This window comes from Nicotiana tabacum, chromosome 2 (assembly GCF_000715075.1).
Source record: "Nicotiana tabacum cultivar K326 chromosome 2, ASM71507v2, whole genome shotgun sequence".
Lineage (NCBI taxonomy): Eukaryota > Viridiplantae > Streptophyta > Magnoliopsida > Solanales > Solanaceae > Nicotiana > Nicotiana tabacum.
Window position 1 is genome coordinate 71,341,043 of NC_134081.1, and position 17,954 is coordinate 71,358,996.

General features: G+C 35.6%; 2 protein-coding genes across 15 annotated transcripts; one reads left to right on the top strand and one right to left on the bottom strand.

Annotated features, from left to right (window-relative positions):
• Positions 1–1,682: 1,682 nt before the first annotated feature.
• On the top strand, positions 1,683–4,576 carry LOC107785903 (uncharacterized). Its single transcript, XM_016607304.2, has 2 exons — positions 1,683–2,074; positions 4,076–4,576. The coding sequence occupies exons 1-2, from the start codon at positions 1,844–1,846 to the stop codon at positions 4,196–4,198; spliced, it is 354 nt and encodes a 117-aa protein (XP_016462790.1). The 5' UTR covers positions 1,683–1,843; the 3' UTR covers positions 4,199–4,576.
• Positions 4,577–4,983: 407 nt separating this feature from the next.
• LOC107785904 (uncharacterized) lies at positions 4,984–17,739 on the bottom strand. 14 transcript variants are annotated; one of them, XM_075234026.1, is made up of 10 exons: positions 17,603–17,739; positions 15,983–17,501; positions 15,556–15,701; positions 15,401–15,470; positions 14,858–15,130; positions 14,001–14,535; positions 11,639–12,144; positions 10,823–11,335; positions 7,331–7,499; positions 4,984–6,365 (listed from the first exon to the last, which is right to left on the bottom strand). In XM_075234026.1, the coding sequence occupies exon 10, from the start codon at positions 6,328–6,330 to the stop codon at positions 5,215–5,217; it is 1,116 nt and encodes a 371-aa protein (XP_075090127.1). In that variant the 5' UTR covers positions 6,331–6,365; positions 7,331–7,499; positions 10,823–11,335; positions 11,639–12,144; positions 14,001–14,535; positions 14,858–15,130; positions 15,401–15,470; positions 15,556–15,701; positions 15,983–17,501; positions 17,603–17,739; the 3' UTR covers positions 4,984–5,214. The 14 variants fall into 14 exon arrangements, with proteins under 14 accessions (XP_075090127.1, XP_075090085.1, XP_075090117.1 ...); XM_075233984.1 differs by lacking the exons at positions 15,556–15,701; positions 15,983–17,501 and having other exon boundaries at positions 4,984–7,499; positions 10,823–12,144; positions 17,603–17,724; XM_075234016.1 differs by lacking the exons at positions 14,858–15,130; positions 15,401–15,470; positions 15,556–15,701; positions 15,983–17,501 and adding an exon at positions 8,853–8,951 and having other exon boundaries at positions 4,984–7,499; positions 10,823–12,144; positions 17,603–17,724.
• Positions 17,740–17,954: the final 215 nt, after the last annotated feature.

Sequence of the window (17,954 nt, forward strand, 5' to 3'; positions counted from 1 at the left end):
TAAGAGGTGTTCTTGATATTGTTGACCATAGATGCTCACCCTTGTTTACTTGTCTTCTATGTGAGAATGGCTCTATTGGCACGTGAGTCGTCAGTGCGGTTATGAGATGTTATGAGGGCACGGGATGCTAAGTGTTAGAGTTCAGGTATTGAGACCCGTGAGTTGTGATTTGTCCGAGGTTCGGTACCTCATGGAGTTGTTGACTAAAACTTGGTGTAAAAGCGATTGTAGTTGCTGAGTTATTACTTGTCCTTGTTGTATTTTTGATATCCGATTTAGGTTGTGTTCCATTCACCTTTCTGTGTCATTTTCATGATATTCCGCTGATACTTGTTATTGCCTTCCTTATTGCCATCACTATACTGTGAGCCATATTGCATAGTCTTCATGTGACATCATATTTCTATTGTTCATGTACTTATATCTGTTCAGTTTATTAGACCAGTGATTTTTTTGACTGTTCCTCGTCACTACTCCACCGATGTTAGTCTTGATACTTACTGGGCACCGCTGTGGTGTGCTCATGCTACTCTTCTACATATTTTTGTGCAGATCCAGATACTTGTTCGTTAGCTAGCTGTGTGAATTGTTGCTGTGGAGACTCAAGGCAAACCTGTTGCTGCGTTCGCAGGCTTCGGAGTCACCTTCAACTTTTTATTTTGCACTGTTTATTCTTATTTCTGGACAGTTGTATTTAGAAGTTTTCTAGCAAATACTCTGTAGAGCTTATGACTTGTACTACCGGTTTTGGGGAATTTTAAGAGATTCTATTTAAATAATGTTATTTTAATTATTGTTAGGCTTACCTAGTCCCTAAGACTAGGTGCCATCATGATACCCAGACAGAGAAAAAATTGGATCGTGACAGTAATTGACATTCTATTAAATTGTTCATCAAAATCTACTCAAATAGCATAATTTTTCTGTGTTGCTCAACAAAGTGTTCTTCGAAATTGTAATTTTAGTTTTGATCAAACCATCCCAAATCTGTTTCGATCTCAACTTTAAAACAAACCTCTAATACCAACACAAACAATTTTCAATCACCAATTTAGTGAAAAAACAATAAATCAAGAAAATTCACTTTGTCTTTTTTAATATTTTTTAAAGACCAACAATGAATTGTTGAGATTTTTAAAGTAAATCACTAAATTATTATTTGAACTAAAAATTTAAGCATAAATTATCAATTCAAATAATTTTAATAATAATCAATCATTAACTTTCAATTTTTATCCCAAACAAGAATTTCAAGCTTCCAATATTGAAGAACTACGATATTCTTGGTGAAGAAAAAGCATATTTTTGCAAAAAAGTAAAAAATAAAATAATTTTTAAAGATCAATTCCTTACAGGACAACCGGTTAATTTTTTACATTACTTCTCAAGGGAGAAATACTCGAAGATCGAACCTAGAAGTGCATGCAAACCCACACGTACCCTTCTCCTAATTTTCCGTTAACAAAATGATGGGTCCAAACATATATTGAAAGTCATTGGCCTATTGGTGATGTGAATTACCAAATCATTGGACAAATTAACATTGAATTGTTTTTATTGAGACCATTCACTTCCCTTAATATTTTCTGTGTCTGAGATAGAAAATCGGAAATACCACAAAGGCCAAGTTTATTTTCAATTCCATGTATATATATTCCAATCAAAATTCCTAAGAACTTCCTTGCAAATTACTTGAAAGTCATCTTCTTTCTCTCTTTGGCATTGTTCCATCTTTCTTTTTTTCTCTCACAAACATTACATTTAAGTTTGTGAGAGGAAGAAAGAGAAGGTTTCAAGCCTCATTTGCTAATACAAAGACAAGTTAAAAAAGAAAAAAAAAAATATGGGGGCTTGTGCTAGTGTACCAAAGGGAATGAGGGCTGAGGCAATGGCAGCTCCTCCACCGGAGCAACCGAAGGAGGAGAACACCACCTCCGCCACCACCACCACCGCACCTGAGGTGGTGGAGGTGACAGAAGGTAGTGACAATGCCGAGCCAAAGGAGGATGAGAAGGTGGCTGAAGAGAAAGATGCTGACAACAAGCACCAATCTCTAGGATCTTTGCTCGACGAGGTATTTATGATTTTAAATTTTATGTCTAACAATGTAAAAAAAAAAAATTATTTATACAATCGGGTCAATTATAAGTTGAATATAAGTAAATCTCAATCATTAATTGGTGACCCAAAAAATTAAAATGATACCTAGCTAGTTTGCTATCACATCTTAAAATTGGGACCTCGCGTATAGCGGGAGCTTAGTGCACCGGGCTGCCCTGATGAGTTACATAATTATATATGTTACCTTCTAAGTATATATTGTTGATGGGAAACATGGAAAAAGATCAATGAGTTGGAACAAAATACTACTAAGATTCAAAAAACTATAATACCCCAATTAAAATGTCCCCTCAACCCTTACCAATTTTTATATTGTACTTTGACAACCAGCACTAAACAAATAAAGCAGAATTCAAAATTTTAAGTTAATGGATGCAAATCAGAATTTTTAGCTTGATGTGTTTAACCTGGTAAATTATGAGTTCAAGATTTAATAATTGTTATAAAATTTTAAGGGATTGTTTGGTGTGCTAGATAAAGTGAGATAAGGTGTGGTATTGAATTTATACTATGTTTGGTTGATAGTATAAATTTATTTCGGAATAAATTTATACCGTCAACTAAACATAGTATAAACTTAGTCCCAGACTTAATCTCGGATATCCCATCTTGTCCCACCTTATTCCATCAAACTTGATATTATTTTATCCCACCTCTCAGGTGGGATAAATAATTAGTCTAAAAATTATAATTCCAGGACTATAACCCATGATAATTTAGTACGCGTACCAACCGAGCTTAGTAGATTTTCATATATACACTTATACTACGTGTCAAAAATATTGGCTTAGGTTTAAGTGGATGAGACTCATCTCCGTTTTCTATTTTCTCCATTTTCGCAAGTTCCTACTTGGATGGAAGCCACATGGCATAGTTAAGAATTAAAGGTTGAGATTTAATTAACAAAAGTAATGCTCTAACTATGGTTAGGATAATTAATTCCTTCCATATATTTGCTCCAAATACTTTTTAACAATCCCATAATTCTAGCTACACATTATCTCTTACCTAAAAGCTTTTCTCTTTTCTGGCGTAAACCTTTTTCAATGCGTCATTCTTTTTGCTACTTTCTACGAAATCTTCTTATATTCCCATTCAAAGTTGAGAACCATTAGCAGTCCAACCAATGATGAATTTTTTTTAAAACCGTATAAAATATATTTGCCGGATAAAAAATTAAAAGCATTTGTATGATATTAAAATTATGTACATGACAAAGAATTATTCCAAATTAGCAGTGTCAAGAAAAGGTATCAACACATATAATCTCGAATTTTGAAGTCTTATATTTGTCTTGTCCTTCTCCTTGTATAGGCAGTGGAGGTTAAAAGGAAGGGTAACCAAAGTTCAGAAAACTGGGGGAAAAAAAATTATTGGAAACTTAAGAAATTGATAAGGAAATTCTAATTATCCTATATGAAAGGAATTAATTATTCTAACTATGGTTGGGGTCTTGCTTTAGTTAATTAAGCTTCCGACCAAGTAAAATAAGTTAATGAACGAGCCCGAGTGAGCTTATATTCTGTAATTGATAACAAAGTATAGTACAAGTTTAATATAAATATACATTTTCTAGAACAAAATTGAGAATTTTATCTATTAATATATCCTTTTTTTTCTTTTTTACAACAATATATCCTCAATGCATCTCTCAATATCTACATGTATAAGAATAAGAGACCCATCTCCACATAAGATGACAACCGATAAACAGTATAAAGCAAGCATGAGCCAGAATTTAAAGTTTATGGTTTCTAAACTTGTCACTGAACTCATAGCTTGTCTTAATTATTTCTGGTTATATATTTTTGATGGATTTCCTAAGAGTAAAAGCTACTGGGTTCGTCCGAACCCCTACCTAATACTCTAGTTCCACCCCGAAACTGAAAGCAAGAGTTTTTTGATTTTATATCTACGCTATATGATTGATTACTTTGAAACATGAATGTAACAGAGCGAAGCAGCCAAGGAGTCAGATAAAGATGAGAAGAGCTCAGACACTAATGCTGAAACCAAAGAATCAAAGGATGAGGAGCTTCCAATATCAGATGCAGCTGTTGCACAAGCCTCTTCTTAATAAAATGCCTACATTATTTGTTGGTTCTTCAGAGGCAAGCTCAAATGTGGTGAAATGGAAAGAAAACTTATAGGAACTTTACATGTTTTTTTGGTGGATATATGTTTAGAAATATCTATATTTTCCATGGGATATTTCATATTGTTGGAGTTCTCTTCTTCTTATGTTGAATGCTTTTGTTAGTCTTTCCAATCACTCGCACAGTACATTTAAGTCGCCAACTATCTTTTCTCTCACCATTCATCTGTAGTTTTCCATACACTTATAGCTACTCTTATCTGGTTGTAACATGTTATATACCATATTTTTCAAATTACCAATTAATGATTACTATAATTGGGGGAATTTCCAATTTCCCCATATTTGGTTGACTTTTAATATTTTTCAATATTCTTGAAAAAAAAAAAAGAAGGAAAACAATGTTCACATATTTATAGAGAACTCTAGCTAGATGTGGCTCCACTATGACCAACAGTTCTCAAGAAGGAAATGCAAAGTTTCAATCAAGCATCACATAGCAAAAAGAGGAGTGATTAGCAAGGTGAAAAGAAAAACTACATCAAAAGAGCAACCATCAATTTAGATACTAGCATCCCTCTATGTGATAAAAACCAAAAAATGTCATCTCAGACAAATTTGCTTATAATTCAAATATTGCAGGCAGCATATGGTACATGCTATAAAGCCTCTGATACTTCAGCCACCCTTTGACAACTTTAATGAGATATAAGCAGAGATCCAAGGATTTCCGAAATTCTTCCAAATACCAGGTGCAAAGGTAGAAATGAGGAACACAATTAAAGTAGTAACGATTTCATGTACCAAACATCCCAACAAAGTGCCAACAGGATAAATTAACTACCACACCATACAAGTTACGACTTTGCGTCTTATACACCAAAAGAAAGCAAACAGGAAGCAAGAGACAAAAGGTACGTTGTAAGGGTAACAGGCAAGGGCATAGAAAGAAAATTACAGACTGCGTATGGCGCCTTGCTAAAACATATGCTGATAGATTATTCAGTCTGAAGACTTGTTTCACAGCGCTTGAGCTGAAGCTCCATGCGCTCATTCTCAAGTATCATAGCTTTATTTTCCAGCTTCAGTTCTTGTAGCTCCCTGTCTTCTCTCCGCCGGAACCTCAGGCACTTGACTCTCTGCTTCTCCAGTTCCAGAATTTGGGCCTGAATTTGTAACTTCTGTTCTTCCAACTGCAGTAACCGATACATAATCTGCTGCTCCTGCAATTTTTCTGCCTCTTCATTGTTAGTAGAATCATGAATCCCACTGCTGTTAGGATTAAGCACATTACAATCTGAATTAATGAATGCACAGACCACATTGGAAACTCTTTCTTCCCCGGCTATCTTTCTCTTTGCAGGCATATCCTGCACAACATACTCAGGCTCATACCTGTCCTTACGTTTGAGAGCCAACAGTACGGATCGCTGGAGTTCCCGATCATCTGGAAGGAATAATCTATTTTGGTTGTTGTATGAGCACATTTCTTGATAGAATAACTGTTTGCTACTTAACAGCTTCTTCACTTCCTCCTGCACATCATGAGTCAGGCCCATCATTTCCATAAGGCCGGGGTTCTCCACAACACAACATGCAGTGCCTCTCCCAAGAATATCATTCAGTCTCTTGAACTTTTTGTTCAGATCATTAAACTTATCCTCACACTGCTGAGGTGAGACATGATGACCACTTTCAGCCATAGCATTGGAAATAGCCCTCCATTTACCTTTCTTTGGGAATATCCCATTGGACCAAACATCTTCTCCGATGTAAGAAACAGCAGTGATCAAAAGCTTAACCATCTCATCTGTCCATTTCATACGACTGTATACAACAGGCTGTTTCTCTTTATTCATCTTCCATCTTGTACGCCGATACACAACTGGCTGTTTCTCTTCACGACGTACAGTGACTTCTCCTACATCATCTGACCTCTCATTATAAGCTTCATACACATTAAGTCTACTGGTTTCAATAGCATCTAGAGACAACACTTGTTGGTTCATGTCATGCATGTTGCTAAAACCAAAGGATGCGGCACCTTCCAGAGCATGCTGCAAATCCCCTGAACCCTGGTTAGGGGAATTGCTTTGTTGGTGATTAACTTGCATTGAACCGCAAAAATCTAGGATATCACAGGATTAATCTGGTACATATGAAGCAAGCTGATGAATGCTATTTCTACATTTAGCAGATTGGCAATCTTAATAACTCACAAACTTACAGATCCAGTACGATTTTGCTCATTCAATTAAGAGGAGACAGAAAAGATACAAAATAGATTCTATGACTAGATTCTGCAGAGATAAAGGGCAAAACTAAGGCAGAGAGTCATGCAATACAGTTGAGTATAAATTTTTTACTCCTATGATCATCTATAAAGCAGAATTAACAGTTACATTGGTGCAAACGATTATCAATAGAACACAACCTAACAATGATATAAATAACAAGAAAGGAAAAGAATTGATTCAGTCACATTTTACCAAATGCAGATGCAATAAAGAAATAGATTTACCATAGAATAAATGAGATCAGTTGCAACATAAATCAAATGTTTTTTTACCCCTACAAAACAAGTTCTTGTTTACTTCTACAGAAGAGGCTTATAAATTTAGTGAGTACTTCGAGGGTGCTTCGTGAAACACATTGTTTTAATCGCCCAAGAAAGAATAGAACTTACAACAGATGTGAGATCTGCTAACAAGTGCCGTCGCTTTTGACAAATGGGATGATGGCAGCAGAAACAGGTGGATTTTAGGAGACTTTGCTCGGGGAATTGGGCGGACTAATTCCCGGATAAGTTAGGTTAGAAGTTGAAATAGGCAGCATACTTATTGTTTTATACACATAGGTATCTCGGACTAATTTGTATATGTATTCAAAACAATGTCACATGGAAAGTGAGGTGTTCTGGGAAATTTTCTTAAAACTAATTAAGGAAAATATTTAATCCTTAATTCCCTTCCTCCCTCCAGTTTTTTTCCAAGAAAAATGGGGATTCAGATAACTTCTGATTAAGTTCTATAAGAATAAGGATCAAACAAAATACTTACAAGTTTTAACACAAATCACAACCAGTGGATAAAAGTTGCATTTGATTTAATTTACCCATAAGACAAAAAAAAGTTGCGGTAATTCTTTTTATAACTGCGAAATCCCCGAGGGCCAGCTGGCGCACAGTTCGAAACTCGGTAGATAATGGGCCTTCCCCTCTAGCCTTCTCCACAAAGAAATTGTGGTAATTCAGCACAGATAATATCATCTCAGATTATATGACCTAATTGACAAAAAGGCTTGGTCAGAATAAGAGAGAAAATACAAACAATCAGCTTATACCAAGCTTCCGAATGTAACTTTCACTCTTTGCAAGAACAATCAAGTAGACAGCTTGAAAAAAAAAAGTAGACAGCTTGAAAAATAAGTAAATAACGGCTCATTTCTGATGTGGTAACCTAGTTATTCTCTCTTTCCTTTTTCTTTTCCTATTTATTTCTTTAGACTATATTCATGTCACATTTCTTTCCTTTCCTCTTGTTTCCTCTTTTCACCTTTCTTGGTTAATTCAATTTTGTAAGAATAGGGCGAAGAAGTCCTCAAACAAAGATGAACAAGTAAAGTCTTGGAGAAACAAAATCTAGATACCGAAGAAAAAGGGAGACACTCTCTGAAACTTTTCATTTTTCTTGTCGATTATTTCCTGCTATTATCATCCTAGAGATGATCGTCTTGGAATTAAGCTTGTTAATTATAGGATATTAAATATGCACCACTACCCTCCCCACTAGTGGGTTGCTCTAGTGGTGTGCACCCTCCACTTCCAACCAAGAGCTTGTGAGTTCGAGTCACCCCAAGAGCAAGATGGGGAGTTCTTGGACGGAGGGAGCCGAGGGTCTATCGGAAACAGCCTCTCTATCCAAGGGTAGGGGTAAGGTCTGCGTACACACTATCCTCCCCAGACCCCACTAGTGGGATTATAGTGGGTGGTTGTTGTTGTTGTTGTAAAATGGAGTTCCTTATCAAAATTTTAAATTAGTTTATAGTTTGTATTTTCCCGTTGTCATCTCTCTCTCCCTCCCTCTCCTCCATTTTCTTCAAGTTGAGGAGTGTTTCTTGAAAGATTAATTGAAGAGTATAAGGTCAGACGGGATGAACACAAATGGTCCTATGGGCAGTACACAGAGTAAGAAGAGGACAGAGTAAAGATTATGAGCTTGGGAGAGTATTTAAGAAGATGGACAATTGTTCAAACAGTAGTAACCACAAACTAAGTGGGCGTTTGGACATAAGAATTGTAAAATTCCAATATAGGGGGAAAAAAAATTTCAAGTAAAAATGGTATTTGAAATTTAGAGTTGTGTTTGGACATGAATATAATTTTGGGTTGTTTTTGAAGTTTTGTAAGTGATTTGAGTGAAAATTTTGAAAAACAGTTTTTGGAGTTTTTCAAATTTTCGAAAATTTCCAAAAAGTATCTTCAAGTTCAAGTGAAAATTGGAAATTTTATGAACAAACGCTTATTTCGAAAAAAAGTGATTTTTTGGAAAAAAGAAAAAAATTTCTTATGTCCAAACGGGCTCTTAGAATACCGCTTTTTGGTTACATGGAGGAACTCGGAATTACAAGCCAATACCTGGGGAAAAAAAATCTTTTTCTGGCTGAAAACTTCTCTTGTAACTTTATGTTTTTCTGCAGACCCTGAACCAATGACCGATACCTATTCATACAAAGACTACAAGAAAGACAGTCAGCCAGATAAGTGATATCATTTAATTTTCATACAGCTGGATCAAGTCACTTAAATAGTTAATCCATCCAGAAGAAAATTCACATTCCTTATTCATCTTTTCAGAAAGTTTATTTGCCAAGCTTTATTCAAAAGTTCGTATGACCTTTAATTTCACAATGAATACAGTTTTTTTCTTTTTTTGGCTCAACTAGAGAATCTAAATAATGAAAACAAGTTTTCTTTTTTGTCTTCACTAGCCATCTAAATAGCTCAATGGAGTATTTGCTCTACAGCTCTTGTTGTAATTGTATTTATATAATATTCATGTGTAAACTGCATGTGTAAACTGCAAGTTTATCATCACATGCTCGTTTCCAATTATGCAAAGTTACCCAAGGGGATCTTTTATTTCCATGAAATTACTTCATGGATGAAGGATTGAATTGCATACTCTAGATCCAGAGATGTAAGGTGATTTCACATTTAAAATAGGCTACATAAATGCATTAGAATTTTTTTTTGCTTCTTTTATCTAATCCTGCTTATGGTACTTTAATAATGAGAGCTTTCGATTTTTTGGGATAGTTACAAGATCATTTTCTTGTCAACATTAAGTGGGGAAAATTGACAAGAGTATAAAGAGTCAAAACTGACGAATATTGTACTTCGGTTGGGCACCTATATAAACTACAAAGCATGAGCTTCTTTTAGCTTCTTTTATCTCTCTTAAATCTGCCAAAGAGTTGTTTTCAGTGGTTCTATTATCTTCTAGTTGAATGATAACCTAGGATGTATAATTTATAGCATTTGCAGCAAAGTGGACTTCACTTTGAATTTGGACCAAACTGAAAGGTCGACATTCAATTTTGGGATGGAAAGTGTACATTCTTCTCGTGTTGGTGCTGTATTTTCAGTTTAACAAATGCCTACTAAGATCCGCTCAAGGTTATCCTTTCTGATTCAGTCAATAGCAGATCCTTCTTTCTTGCTAACAGGGCAAAGATGTCATTATCACAGTTTATCAACATTTCCTCAAAAATTGGAATTCACAGGCAAAATTTACAGCACACTTGCTTAGAAATAGAATTAGATCATCCTGATCAGAAATAGCATCAGGTCATAGTCTAATTGTCTTTTGGTAAGAAGGAAAGAAACAAAAGATAACAGTTTCTGTTAAGAGGGAAAGAAATGTAAAGTATTTAATATTTTGTTAATGAAAAACCAAGTTTCCATAGAAGAGCTCCAAATCAAAACTTTGCAATCTTGCAATTTGCAGAGCCATGTAAGAATGACCATTCATGACATTATCTTCATTAATATGCAGGGACACAATTCACTACTGCAAGATGGTGCAACAACAACAACAACAACATACCCAGTATTATCCCACATCGTGGGATCTGGGGAGGGTAGTGTGTACGTAGACCTTACCCCTACCTTGTGAGGATAGGGAGGCTACTGCAAGATGGTGCGTGGAGATATATTTGCTAATAGGTAAGTCATCAGTGTAAGTCAAAATTTTCCCATTATCTCCCCAAAACTTGCTCCAAAGATATCTTTCCATTATTCCAGTAAACAATATTAAGTACCCCAGAGTTACTCCGAAGAACATATTATGTGTTAGCAGACCAACTAGATGAAATATAACTAGAAAGACAGGTGGATAAAAAGAATCAAACACAAATAATATAATTATCATGCATCATGACCTTAGACATTTCAACTAACAAAAGAAGTGTGAAGCACCACATCTATTCAATCCAAGATGGCGCACAAAACTATTATTATAGCACATCTTATGTGAAACTCATCAGGCCACCATAAACAATTAATAGACAAATAAAGGGATGAGAAAATCAAGTAGGTACATGTACCTGGAACAAAAATAGCAAAATGTCAGCTAATATACACTTGGATTGAGCATCCATTTCTTGTTGTTTTATCTCCAATTCCAGACAATTAATTCTCAAGCATCATGCACTCTTTTTCCTTTCTCAACTTCTGCAGATCCTTGTCCTTGATGTGGTTGACCTTTTTTACCACTCAAGTTGCTTCTTTCTAGTTCTAACATCAAACTCTGAAGTTATAGAGCTTCTTCCAGCCAAGTTGAGCTACCTATGACCCAGCAATTCTCTAGCCTTCTCTCCCTCCCCAGTGCCAGCAAGAACTTGATTTACATCTAGAAGGCAATGAGCATTTTCTCTCCACTACGAGTCAGGAGTTTCGAGGAACGAGGACCCAGGAATTCAAGTTCTTCCTCGTAATTCTTCCTCTGTCAGGATCCCATGACGTATTAAGACTTTATCAAGTGTATAATCATCTCTGCTGTCATTGCTTTGACCTTCCATGCCAGCATCTCTCGAAGTTGTGAGGCTTAGAAGACCTGACTACAGGAAGCTCGGAGCATCAGAATCATTGTCAGTGTTATAAACCAACCACAAGGATCATTGAAGATATTAATAAAGGAAGGTAAAATCCGATTCAGAAATCTAACAACAACGAACCCAGTGTATTCCCATAAATGGGGTCTGGGGATTCAGAAATCTAAAATGGTAAAACAAATGTTCCACGCTAAAAGTTTTCCTAACATCGTCCTCGGCATTATCAGAAACATCCACCAAATCTACAAGAGGTGGATGGTCAACAACCTAAAAATAAGTACCTCGCCACAGTATATCACCAAGTCTTACATCTTTTACAATCTTTCTCAGGCATTGGAGTATGTGATAGCCTTCCACTTCTTCTTCTGCTTTGTTCCGATACTGCTGAAGATGGAAGAAGCATCCTCTCCAATGTATGAAACAGCGGCAAATAAAAGTTCACCATCTTATCTTTCCAGCTTACCCACTGCCATGGTGACTCCTTTAAATCTCTCCCACCTACAATATGCCCATGGACACTTTTTCCTAACCTGCTAGTTTTTCATCATCACCAGCAGAATCTTTAACTGTTTCCACCTTTGTTGCGAGCAAGAACAGAATCCAGAAGGTCCAATTCTGTTTGACCCAATTGCAAGGTATGGTATGGAAGGGATTCAATGATGGCCTTGGAGTCTCCCACCTCAAATATCTAGCTTCTTTCCTGCTGCTACACCTATAATGACTAATATTTTGGACTTCCTCCGAAGGGTAAAGCACCATTGAAGAGTAAAAATGTCTGTTTTCCAGGTGACTGACTTGCAATGATCCTTGTATGCCTACAAAACCACAAGATAGTCACAGCTGGTTGATTATATTCCAGCAGCTATTAATCACAGAAATAACTTGAAACCAAAAATCCAATGAATATCTGCATACTGCCCCCAAACCTTTCAATCAATTACACGTCAATTCCAAATTAATTGGGGGCAGCTATACAAATCCTATGTATCCGGTGCGATATTCAATAATTTGTCTTAAGATAATTTAGGGTTCTCTGAAACTAGTACCATATCTCACACTTCCGTACAAGGATATACAAGTCTCCAACCGAGATAAAAAAAGGTCTTGGGCAAACACAGGATGCATATACAAATCTTCAACCAAGATAAAAAAGGTCTTGGATAAACACAGGATGCAAGGTAAGTATAACAACAGAAGATAAACTTTAATCCCAACTAGTTGGTATCGCCTATGTGGATCATCCAAACAACAAAAGAAAAAATTCAACGCAATGCATTCGTCAAAAAGCTATTGAATGCCTTAAAAAGAAGAAGCAACACTAAGGCAGCAAGCACTCAACAAGTCCACGAATTTCTGATTTTACAGGCTTCAAGTGAGTATTAATATTAAGAAAATATGTTTGAACCTTCCCTGCTTTTAGAGTGCAAATGATGCCATAATTGCGATAATTAGCAGCAGAATAACCAAACATTGTTGTCTATAGAAAAGTTCCACAACTCAGTATCAAGATTTTGAATCAAAAACTGAATCTTTTGAATCCAGAAAACTTATTGGAACATGTAAGTCTCGCTGTAGTAAAAAAGGGTAGAGTGACAGGTTATCAAGGCCGTCACAAACTGTCTCGTTTGACAAGTATATGTGAGGTGCTTACCAATAGGTCAAATTAAGGCGGGTATAAACTCAAACTTAGGCCCCTCCACTTTTCTTTTTCTTTTTTTAGATTAAGATAAGATTTCTATCTCTAACGTTAAGATATGGTCTTCAAACCTAGATCATCTTCAAATCATGTCATATGCCCATATACAAATCTTCTTTATTTTTAATTTTCACTTAAATGCAACAACAACACATCGATGACAATAATAAAAACAGCTACAATGAAAACTGCCCTCTCCTCTTCGTTGCATCTCAAATTACTAGCTTCATCTGTCTCTATACCCTCCTTCCCTCCCACACCCTCAAGTTTATTTCATCTTTGTGGACTCTACAATGAGGATTTAACATGTTTGCAATAATTAGACTCTAAACTGCTAAGATCAAATTATAGAAACACAAACCCAAACTGATTATGGCATTATTCCCACTATCAATTATCCTTCTCTATTAGGTTAGGCAAAACCACAATTGATTGAAGAAATTTAACAAGAAACTACATTTTCTTTGTTTGGAGAACAGAGTTAACAAAAGAAACAACATCGTCGTACTAATCAAGAGAAAAAGCGCGCGCGGGGGATAATTACCTCTTGCAACCTCTAATATAGTAGTCTTACTTAACTATTGAGTTGTGACATAAATTGTCCAACACCATGTTAAATCTTCACCCTATTATCTATCATAAATTATTCAATATCATGTTAAATATTCACATTATGAACTCAAACATACAATTTTAATAAGCCCCTCCGAAAACCTGCTGAATCAGACTGAGCACAACGCCAATGGAGCATATGTTCAATGTTTGCAAGAATCAAACCTAGCGCAAAGGCAATTGATCATATGCTCAATGGCTTCAATTGACTCGATAACACAAAATATAGATATATGTGTGAAAACCTGATAAAAATTCATAAATATTAAATTTGAACCCATAATTTCAAGAAATACAATGCGTTCACAGCTAATAAGCTAGTGCCCTAGTCTACTACCACAAAGTGATATACAATATGCATACCTGTTGGAAGGTGTTGCGAGAAGCTAAAATTGATCCTCCAATCCAGACTCTGTTCTTCCTTTCAGGGGGTGCCACCACCTTGATCTTCATGCTACTGGGAGCTGCAAGGTGGTAATTTCCTTGCTCAACGATCAGTGATATCCAGAAATGTAGTTCCTTCACCACTGAGGACAATGTTATCATAAAAATCCTTCCTAAGATCTGCATCACACTTCATGATGGAATCGTAAGACATCTGATGCCAGCGGCTTCAATTCCAACCAGTGATGGCTGGAATAAGACATCTGAGCATCTAATCCTCTCTGCTCCAACAGTATACACCAGGCCATCTGGCAACTGATATGGATATCTTCTCTCACCAGCCGAGATACTCTCTTCACTCCAACTCTTGCTTATAGAGAAGAGCACGACAATATAGTTTATCTTTTACCTTATGATGACAAAAGTTGAATCGAAGGATTGCACGTGGAAGGGAAAACCCTTCATAGATTGGAATTGCATGTGTGAGAAAGATCACAAGAATCCATTACAATACCTATTGAGAGAACAAATATAGTGTAAGATGAATAGAAAATTCTACAAGAAGTACAAAGATACAAGAGTTAAAAGTTGATATTTGGAAGTTATAATACATTCTTGTCAATCATTCCCTAAAGCATAAAAGAACAAGCTTTACATCCATTAGACAAGATAATAAAAACCAAGTTAGCAACAAAAGACAAAACTTAAAATGAGCCAAGACCACTAGCTTCTTCATCTCAGAGTTATATGAATTTAATATAAAATAACTTCCAATAATCACCTTATTTAACCCATCAAAATCTGATTTTATAGTAAGGGTAGGACTTGTTTCTCACCTGTCATTCGGCCACTGGGATAAATAGACAAGACAGCCTGAATAGCAACGTACATGGAAGGCACGTTGAAAGTTTCAAACATGATTTGGATCATTTTCTTTCTATTAGCCTTAGGATTCAAAGGTGCTTCAGAGAGCAGCACAGGGTGCTGTTGATTGACACCTAGCTCATTTTAAAAGATGTGATACCAGATCTTCTCCGTATCATCCCAGTTGCTTACTATTCCATCCTAAGTTGGGTATTTCAAGGTGAGGATACCCCTCCTTGAGTTGGCTGCATCACCAACATAAAATTCCAAATGATCCATAAAACTAGAAATTAAGTTTCTACGACCACGACTTTAACAAGATGAACATATATATATATATATATATTAATATCAAGTTGTTCCTCAATAATCTGTTCATATTTAGAATCAGAAACATCAAATTATCAGAGTTATATTCACTTTCATTATTAACAGTTCAAAAACAAAGGGGATATTAAACATTTCTTTGGATAGATTAGAGCAAAAAGGAAAAGGGCTTTAGCTTATGCACTAACTTTAATCATTGTAGTCCCATTCTCACATACAAGGGGCTGAAGGTGTTCTAAGTTGGCCATCTTTTAATACCTAGCAGAAGGTAAAACAGAAAATGTTGAAAAAATTATGGAGAAAATGAATAGCAACAAAGTTTAAAATTAAGATTTCAAGATACCAGCAAATATATTTGCCCCCAAAAAATCCTTCTTTTCTTGGGAACCTACATCCTTTTCAGTAAGGACTATCAATGGTTTTTGCCTTTCCCTTCGATAACTCAAATTCTCGAGATGAAAATGGATGCTCTTAACAGTGGAGCAACCTCTGTCGTATCCCACACAAAGTTTGCTAGGTTTTAGGCAATATGATTCCACGATAAAAAGAAACTTTATGAATTCTGCAACTAATCAATACTGAAGAAATTCTAGTGCTTCTCTCATTCTAAATTTTGAAATTCGTTGTAGTACTTGTGAAGGATAAGCATCGCGACTTTACATGATTGGTCATTTGGTCTACTAGTTATAGACCAATAAAGACATGTTTTCATGTAATTGTGTCTTTGCTAGGGGTTGTGTGCATACTTCTATGAAATGTCACGTACTTACAAATGATAAGGTTCTATGGGAGAATGTAACCTTCCAATATGACATGAGATCAACTATTATATTGTTATTCAGGTTTATCCAACCAAAAGTCACCTACAGTAAAATGGTTGGGAAATTTGTAAACTATCATAGTAACAATCATGCACTTATTTGCAAAATTCTCAGATATTAAAGTAAATCACATAGTCATGTGTATGGAGAGCTATCATCAGATTCAAACCTTCCATTTAATGTAGACATTTGAAAGTCACAACACATTCATATATATGTGACTAATCACTATCAAATTAAAACTGGAAACACCACGCACACAACCTTATCTTAGGCATAAAACTATTAAGTAGGTAGTTATTTAGGTTTATCCAACCAAAAGAAAGTCAGTAAGACGAGAATAATTGTAAAACTTTCAAAGTCCCAACATAGATATAAGCTAGTCATGGTTTTGACACCGCATTGATGCTTTATCAATGAATCTTTTTTATTTACTAAAAAAACTACTCTTAGCAAAATAAAATTCTTTTTCTTAACAACGGTTGTACCCGGGACAGCTCGGTGCATCTTGACTAAAGTACCAGGTACCTATTACCTCTCACTAGTAGAGGTACCGGATTACTCTGTTCACCATGACTTAGACAAACCAGAAAACATCTAGCATTTTTTACGAATTGATATAATAAAATAGTTAGTACCCCTAATTCGACATGAGTGGGTTGCTCTAGCGGTGAGCACCCTCCACTTCCAACCAAGAGGCTGTGAGTTCGAGTCACCCCAAGAGCAAGGTGGGGAGTTCTTGGAGGGAGGGAGCCGAGGGTCTATTGGAAACAGCCTCTCTACCCTAGGGTAGGGGTAAGGTATGCGTACACACTACCATCCTCAGACCCCACTAGTGGGATTATAGTGGGTTGTTGTTGTTGTTGTTAGTACCCCTAATTCCAAGTATAGTTGACAGAGATCAATACCATAATCAACTATTTTACCGTTACCATTCTCAAAAAAGAATCACCATGATCAACTATTTTGTTCCGCAAGCATGAAAATCAAGTAAAGATAGTTCATAACAACTGTTCCAACTTGTAATTTCTAATTCATTTTTTACCATATACATATTCAAACAGAATCCAAGAAACCCATATAGTGGTTAATACACTGCCTTCTACTCGGCCCCTCTATATATAATGAAAACTCAAAAATACATATATTTTATTCCTGCAGTAAAAAATGGATAGTGGGTGGTATTTCACATTTGTTGTCTTTAAAAATCCTAAAAACCACTTCTGTGCCCTTTGTTCACTTGTTATCCAAAACAAACTTGCAGATGGTGATCTTACTTAAGTAATTAATTAATATCTCCATAAATTTTGACTTGTAAGCATCCTAACAAACATAAATAAACAAAAGCCCCTGAAAACGTCACATGCAATAAGCAGGTTGATGACTTGAACCCTTAGTTTATTCTACATATTTTAAACAAACAGAACATAAACATGATCAAACGCACAATCGAGTATGACTGGAAAACCTGGAAGAATGAGCAGTAATTAAGAACTTGTTCAATTGCAGAGATACCATGAAACTGAAAAAGATAAATATTTTTAAAATGATTGTGATGATGTTGTATACCAGTTAATGACGAAGTTCACGTGTCTCGTGAAACATGAGGGAAGGGGATATTCTTTGTTTAAAAGCGGGTATGATTTCCCCATAAATGGAGGAGTTATATTCGTTTCAAATGTAAATTTTGTTGACAGAGTTATTTCAAATGTAAAGGTAGCAAAAGTGAAGGAATTTATATATTGTGTTGGGCCAAACTTCTAACATTATTTTTAGAAAAATCTGTGTGTAGAATATTAATTTTTATTTGGCTAATTAATTTAAAAAATTATTTTGCTATATTAGAGTAGTAATGTTTCGAAGTACTTAAGGCCAAAAGCTACCTTTTCAGCTTCTAAAAAATAGTTTTTGCTAGTACTTT

Coding starts and splice junctions, on each gene's coding strand:
- LOC107785903 (XM_016607304.2), top strand. CDS start 1,844: ATGGGGGCTTGTGCTAGTGTACCAAAGGGAATGAGGGCTGAGGCAATG. Junction 2,075..4,075: donor TAGGATCTTTGCTCGACGAG/GTATTTATGATT, acceptor TGAATGTAACAG/AGCGAAGCAGCCAAGGAGTC.
- LOC107785904 (XM_075234026.1), bottom strand. CDS start 6,330: ATGCAAGTTAATCACCAACAAAGCAATTCCCCTAACCAGGGTTCAGGG.